Genomic DNA, 7,618 nt, shown 5'->3' with positions numbered 1-7,618 from the left:
GTTGTCTCTGCCGCTCCTTCCTCCTCACGCTCTTCCCCTTCTCCAGTGTGGTTCCTTTTCATAGGGTGCAGTCCTGCAGGAACAGACTGCTCCAGCATGGATCCCCCATGGAGTAACAAGTCCTGTTAGCAAACCTGCTGCAGCATGGGCTCCACTCTCCAAGGGTCCACAGGTCCTGCCAGGAGCCTGCTCCAGTGCAGGCTTCCCATGGGGTCACAGCCCCTTTGGGCATTAGCCTGCTCTGGTGTGGGGTCCTCCATGGGCTGCAAGTGGTATCTGCTCTATTGTGGACTCCTGTGGGCTGCAGGGGGACAGCCTGCCTCACCATGACCTTCACCAAGGGTTTCAGAGGAATCTCTGCTCTGGTGCCTGGAGCACCTCCTCCCCCTACTTCTTCACCAACCTTAATGTCTGTGGAGTTGTTTCTCTCATGTTTTCTCCCTCCTCTGCCTCTGCTGCTGTTGCACAGTAGCTTTTTTTCCCTTCTTAAATATGTTATCCCAGAGACACTGCCACCGTCGCCAGTGGGCTTGGCCTTGGCCAGAGGCAGGTCTGTCTTGGAACTGGCTGGCACTGGCTGCACTGGCTCTATCAGGCATGGGGGCAGCTTCTGGCAGCTTCTCACAGAAGCTACCCCTGTAATTTCTTCCTGCTACCAAAACCTGGCCAGGCAAACCCAATACAGTGGCAGTACTTTGCCACAAATAAGCTGTAATGTCACCCAAATGCAATGTTAAAGTATAAACCTTAAAAAACATGTTGAAATTCTATGTTTCTGTTAAGAAAGCAAAGTCTCTAATGTTGAAAATAGTCTGTAGACTTGAATGTGTCACACCTTTTCGTAACACCTGATTACTTTCACTGAAAGGATTTTGTCTGATTTTCATGGTTCGTTTAAGAATAAACTTAGCATTTGGGAATTGTGCAAAATGAACAGCTTCCGATTAGTTTTACTATACAGCCAGTTCTGTTTCCTCATATCAAGTTGGACTCAGGGCTTTATACTTTTTTACCTTTTTGTAGCCATTTCCTTTCCCACTGCTTCACTCAAGTCTAACAGGTACAGTAAGAGTAAATAATAGGTAGCTGAGCTTCTTCTTACATGCTGCCTTCCTCCCCAATTTATTCTCCCCAGGTGTTCCTTCTCATATTGCAAGGAGAAAAAATATCTTAATGCATTAAAGAAAATCCATGCTTTTCGTTTTTTTTTTTTTCTTTTTAATTTAAGAAGAAAATGATGCTGAGTAGTCCTTTACCTTCAGTAACTTAGTGATAAATAAATATTTGCTTTTCCAGCTCTTTCAGCTAAATACTGTAGATTTGCATATTGGTTCTTCTTCTAATAGCTTTTCAAGAACAGGTGTGTTAAGATGAACTTTGTGCTTAGGTGGGGTGTTACGAAGTAGATTAATGACTGAAGTTTTGTTTGCCAATAAGTGTAACACCTGCAGAAGAGCATTCTCTTCAAAATTCCTTATCCTAGGAGATTCTTAACTGCATATGAATATTTCAAACAATGACTTTATTTAGACCTATACAGCTCACTTCATTATTCATAAACATATTTCTTGGCAGTTATCATGTGAATAAAATGGTCTTGTATTATTTTTTTCCTTCAGGCATTTCCTTTTGTTAGTATGAGTATGAGAAGGATTTAATTTGCTTCCATAATAATCCTTAACGTTATGTAGTGCCTTGCACTATTTAAAAATGCATTACTGTTTTTAAGCTTCCTTTAAAATAGCTTCCTTTTTCACTTTTACTTTTGTTGTACTTGTCTGTAGTGATAATGCACACCTTCATTCTCATTAGGACTAAGAAAGTAAGAGGGTTTTATTGTCTTTGATCATTTGATTGTTTAAGCTTCAGTTTATTCAGAATTACATATTGACTTTTCCAGCCAAATTTCTTGCTTTGCAAGAGAGTTTTCTCTTCTTTTTACCTTTCTTGAGGAAATGGTTAGGGCCCCTGATAGTCAGCGCACATTGTTGTAATTCTGGTTTTGCCTTGGTTACTGTTTTGGGGGAAGTGCACTTGCAGGCTGAGAGATAAATCACCCACCTATATAACACTGATTGCATTGTGTGCTAGTTTACTTGTAGGTGGAGATAAGGTGTGATTGGATTTTGTTTACTGCACACAGCATGATTCTCAGTTCTTTTCTGCCTTCTTGAGCAGAGGAAAACTATAGTAACAGAAGTTGCTGTGTTTAGGCCAGTAAAATAATAGCATCCTTAAGAGAAGATACATCATTAACACAGCTATGGTTGCTGAGTCCTGACGGTGCTCAACAGCTTAGGTCTTCACACCTCTTTTCTCAGAACTTCTGGGAGGACTGAGCGATGCCGAATCAAGTAATTTTGACTTCCAGTTCAAGTACCACTTAGCTATTCACCCTAAAAATAGAAATGGCTTCTTCATGATGTGTAGAGTAGAGATGGCAAATCATATTTAACTTTTAGGATTGTTATGAAAGACTTTACTACACAAGGCAAATGTTTTCAATAACCTAGCGACTGTATGAAACCATTTCTGTGTCATTTTGACTCTGTAGTAGACAATCCATTTCTCTTTTCTTAATTAGGTCTTCACTACTACGCTGACTCACCCAAAATGTCCATAGAAGAATAATGGAAGCCCCTGAATACCTTGATTTGGATGAAATAGATTTTAGTGATGATATATCGGTAAGTACAAGTCTTATTTTTTTTGTTCAAATTGAGACAATCTTACATTTCTCAATCTTGATAAAACAAGCAACATTATTGTTAGAAGCCATGCTCCTATTTTCCTCGTATGTAGAAATGTTTATAAAGGTTGAATCTAGAATAAATCAAGTGTTTTATAAGGGAAATTTCTAATAAGCTTGGAAGAAAAACTTGATTCTTCTCCTTCAGGTAGTAAAAAGGATTTGCAAATCGAATTAATAAATTAGTTTTATTCCTGGGTTGCTTATCTAATTTATCACCTTGAATGAGCTATATGTGCTCTATACTAGCCTTAAACACCAAAATGGTAAGTTTACCTTTTTCAAATTTAATGTATTTCAGTTGTAAAAAAACTTCTGCCTCTCTCACCTCTGAATTTCTTTTTCATGTAAGTAGTTGCTCTGACCTTTCAACCAGTATCCATCTCTAGATACAGCAAGATTCTATCAATAGGTGTGATATAGCTACCTGTGACTTGATGGGGTACAGAAAGAGATGGGAGGAATTCCAGGGGTGCTTAGACAGCACTGATCCTTAGTGTCACAACTAAAACAACTGCAGCTGTAATTGCAAGTAGAAATACTGTTCATCTACATTGTCAGTGGTTCTTACAGGAAGCAGTGATATATTGTATTCTGTTACTCATAATAATACTCCTACTGCCAGTGTTTCTGCTTTTTGTGTAACAGAGTTCTTAATATACTGAATGTCTAATTAACAATGGACTTGAATACATGAGTTAAATCCACCATAAAAAATTTTAATTCAATTTTCAGGTCACAGAAAGTGTGCCACCATCTCCTTCCATGCTTATCATAATTTTATAGTTTTATTTCTTTCTGGGTTTTTTTGTTGGGTTTGTGTTTTTTGGGTTTTTTTTACAAAAAAAGGCCTGGTTTTCTCTTTAGCATTTGGGACTCTTGATTCATTTTAAAACATTCCAGATGCTTTATTCGCGGACAGATTCTTTTGGAGAGGACTTTTTTTTACCTATTGTAATGTTGAATTTTTATTAAAGAGGAATATGGCAGATGCCCAAAATATTACAAGACAATGAGCCAATCTTGAGCAAATACCTTATTCTGGGCAACTTGCTTTTTATTACTGTTATATGCTAGATCATGTCCTCATATCTGTTTCTATACTCAGTTTTGTAAAACTGTAAAACATAATAGATATAACCTCTCTGTGTCTCTCCCATTGTGGCTGTTGCTGCATACTGGTGGGTTAGGTTACTCACTTTTCCGCTCAACAGCTCAGGCTGCCTGTTTTAATAGGCTGTTCTTTCATTGGATGCTGAACCTTGAATAAAAAATCAGCACAAATTATAGAAGTAGCAGTTTCACTCTCTGCTTTAGCAGGTAAGAGAACAAAAGATTTGTTGCCAGAATCCAGATTAACAGGAGAATTCATGGTTATTCTAGTGCTCTACTCATACCTCACCATAGACAATTTAGAGATACCTGACCTTCACATTTTATCATTAGCCTGCGGTGGAAGGAGCAGCTGCACAGCATCAGTGTTAGCAATTTATATTGTTCCTGTTAGCCCTCTGGTTCTATTCCAGTGCAGAAAAGCTCTGACTAAAAATAATGGCAGCAGGAAGGCTGTTAAAATTTTGCACTTATGAATGTACCTGAGTTAGAAAGCCACTGTTTTTAGTCCAGACCCTTGAGACCATTTCAGTCAAAATGACCAAAATGTAGTAGACATAAAAAATAGGCAAGAATTTGTTTTAAAAGGCAAATAGATATGTAAGTTTTGTTTTCATTTTTTCATTTTATGTTGCATTTGTACATAAGAAAATGAAACTGTACATGTCTCCAATATTGTAGATTCATAGAATGGTTTTGGTTGGAAGGGACCTTTAAAGGCAATCTAATTCCAACCTCCCTGCCATAGGCAGGGACACCTTTCACTAGATCAGTTTGCTCAAAGTCACATTGTGATGGGTTGACCTTGGCTGGCCACCAGGTGCCCACCAAGCTGCTCTATCACTTCCCCTCAATCAAGAAGATGAGGAGAAAAATATGACAAAAAACTCATGGGTCAAGGTAAGGACAGGGAGATCACTCACCAGTTACTATCACGGGCAAAAGAGGACTCAACTTAGGGATATTAATTTAATTTCTTTTCAATGAAGCAGCGCAGGATATTGAGAACAAGTCTAAAAAAACTTTCCCTGCACCCCTCCCCAGCCCTTCCCAGGCTCAACTTCACTCCTCCTTTTATCTGTGCCTCCCTGCCCCAAGAAGCACAGGGGAATGGGGGGAATGGGAATTGCATTCAGTTAATCATGTGTTGTCTCTGCCGATCCTTCCTCCTCGTGCTCTTCTCCTGCTCCTGCATGGAGTCCCTCCTATGGGAGACAGTCTTCCATGAACTTGTCTAATGTGGATCCTTCCCAAGAGCTGCTGTTCTTCATGAACTGCTCCAGCATGGGTCCTTTCCATGGGGTGCGGTCCTTCAGGAACAGACTGCTCCAGCGTGGATCTCCTGCAGTGTCACAGGTCCTGCTGGAAAACCTGCTCCTGCATGGGCTCCTCTCCACAGGCCACAGTTCCTGCCTTCAGGAAAAGACTGCTCCATCATGGACTCTTCACAGGCTGAAGGTTCCTCCAGGATACATCCACCTGCTCTAGCATGATGTTCCCCATGGGCCTGCAGGGTGGATATCTGCCCCACCATGATCTTTTCCATGGGCTGCAGGGGAATTTCTACTCCAGTGCCTGAAGCATCTCCTCTCCCTCCTTCTTCACTGACCTTGGTGTCTGCAGAGTTGTTTCTCTCACATTTTCTTACTTCTCTCCCCCAGCTGCTCTTGTGCAGTGTTTTCTACCCTTTCTTAAATATGTTGTTTCGGAGGTGCTACCAACATCACTGATAAGCTCAGCTTTGACCGTGAGTCCAGCTTGGACTCAGCTGTCCCACATGGGGGCAGCCCCTGGTGTCTTCTCACAGATGCCACCTCTGCAGCCCCCCCTGCTAGTTGGCCATGTAAACCAAATGCAGTCATCTATGACGGGCATCCATCACTTCTCTGGGCAACCTGTTCCTGTGCCTCACCAGTTTCATTGTAAAACATTTTTTCCTTATATTAAATCTAATTTGGCCTTCTTTCAGTTGCTCCTTGTCCTGTCACTACAGACCCTGGTAATCAGTCTTTCTCTGTTTTTCTTATGAGCCCCCTTTATATACTGAAAGGCCCCTCCCTGCAGCTTTCACTTCTCCAGGATGAAAAACCCCAGCTCTCTCAGCTTTCTTCTCAGGAGAGCTGTAACAGCCCTCTAACTGTTCTTGTGACCTTCCTCTGGACCCACTCAACAGGTCCATGTCTTTCATGTACCAAGGCCCCCACACCTGTAGTCCAGGTGACGTCTCCCAAGAACAGAGTTGAGGGGGAGAATCACCTCCCTCACCCTGCTGGCCGTGCTTCTTTTTGTGCAGACTGAGATACAATTGGCTTTCTGCTCTGCAAGTGCGCATTGCCAGTTTATGTCCAGTTTTTCATCCACCAGTATCCCCAAGTGCTCCTCTGCAGGGATGCTCTAAATCTCTCAGTCTGTATTGATATTTGTTGTTGCCTGACCCAAGCGCAAGACCTTGGCCTTGTTGAACTTCATGAGGTTTTCATGGGCCTTCTCCTCAAGTCTCTCAAGGTCGCTCCGGATGGCGTTCCTGCCCTCAAGGGAATCAACTGTACCACTCAGCTTAGTGTCATGTGAAAACTTTCTGAGGATGCATTCAATCCCGCTGTCTATGTCATTTATGAAGATATTAAATAATATTGGTTCCAGTATGCATCCTTGAGGGATACCACTCATTACTGGATTCCACTTGGAGATTAAACCGTTGACTGTAATTCACTGGACATGGCCACTGCCTTTTCAATTTAACCATCCATCCATAAACCCATATCTCTCCCAATTAGGGGCAAGGATGTTGTGTAGGAGTGTGCCAAAGGCCTTACAGAAGTTGAGGTAGATGACATCTGTAGCTCTTGTCACTCCATCATAGAAGGCCACTAGGTTATTCAGGCACATTTTGCCCTTTCTGAAGTCATGTTGGCTGCCTCTAATTGTCTCTCTGTCAGCCATATGTTTCAACATAGCTTCCGGGAGGATCTGTTCAATCATCTTACTGGGCATTGAGATGAGGCTGAGTGGTTGGTACTTCCCAGGGTCCTCCTTTTTATCTTTATTAAAAATGAATGTAATACTTTTCTTCAGTCACTGGAGACGATCTGACTGCCATGACTTTTCAAAAATGATTGAGAGAGGCTTAGCAACTATATCTACCAATTCCCTGAGGGCCCTGGAATGATAATACAATGCTTATTTTGCAAACTAAGATGGTGCTATTCCAGGTCCATTTGGCATAGTATATTTGAGTGTAGCTTAGGCAGCAGAATAGATTTCTTGTTTACATTAAAAAAAATATTATTCTGTCTGCATGACATTATGCAACCAAGCTGTATATTTCATTTATTTCTTCATGAATAACTACTCACAGAAAGGAAGAAAAAAAAAATATGACCTTTAAGTTGCATTAAATGATAGATACACTATTAAAGTATGTTTTAAACTTTCCCCTTTTTCCCATTAGTACTCCTCATTTTCCCCCATAAATTTATTCCTGCTTGTAGATTGTACGTTATTGCTATTGTTACCTGAAGGTTTCGTAATCCTTTAATTGAAATGAAGGATTTGTATTGCACTGGCAAATTGTGCAAATTGAAATGATTTTATTTCTTGATTTATTTATTTACAGAAATAATACCAGATTACTTAGTCATAACTAGAGCTCCTGGTGCTAGATATTTGTAAACTATTTGGGGTTGAGTGTATAGATTATTGCACTGATCATTCAAATAGCTCTGTATGAATAAAAGTCTGGCTCACTGGTGCCAG

At 40.7% G+C, this 7,618-nt stretch overlaps 1 protein-coding gene across 2 annotated transcripts in view; it reads left to right on the top strand.

The window, feature by feature from the left end:
- The first annotated feature begins 2,582 nt into the window (after window positions 1–2,582).
- SNCAIP (synuclein alpha interacting protein) overlaps window positions 2,583–7,618 on the top strand; it is a 57,562-nt gene continuing 52,526 nt past the window's right edge. For both annotated transcript variants that reach the window (XM_014953454.1, XM_014953453.1), the window contains exon 1: window positions 2,583–2,687. In XM_014953454.1, coding sequence (XP_014808940.1) covers window positions 2,631–2,687 — 57 coding nt within the window. In that variant the 5' untranslated portion in view covers window positions 2,583–2,630. The remainder of the gene's footprint in view (window positions 2,688–7,618) is intronic.

Source organism: Calidris pugnax, unplaced genomic scaffold (assembly GCF_001431845.1).
Source record: "Calidris pugnax isolate Ruff unplaced genomic scaffold, ASM143184v1 scaffold209, whole genome shotgun sequence".
Taxonomy (NCBI): Eukaryota; Metazoa; Chordata; class Aves; order Charadriiformes; family Scolopacidae; genus Calidris; species Calidris pugnax.
The sequence above is the reverse complement of the archived record's forward strand: the minus strand, read 5'-3'. Positions and strand labels throughout refer to the sequence as shown.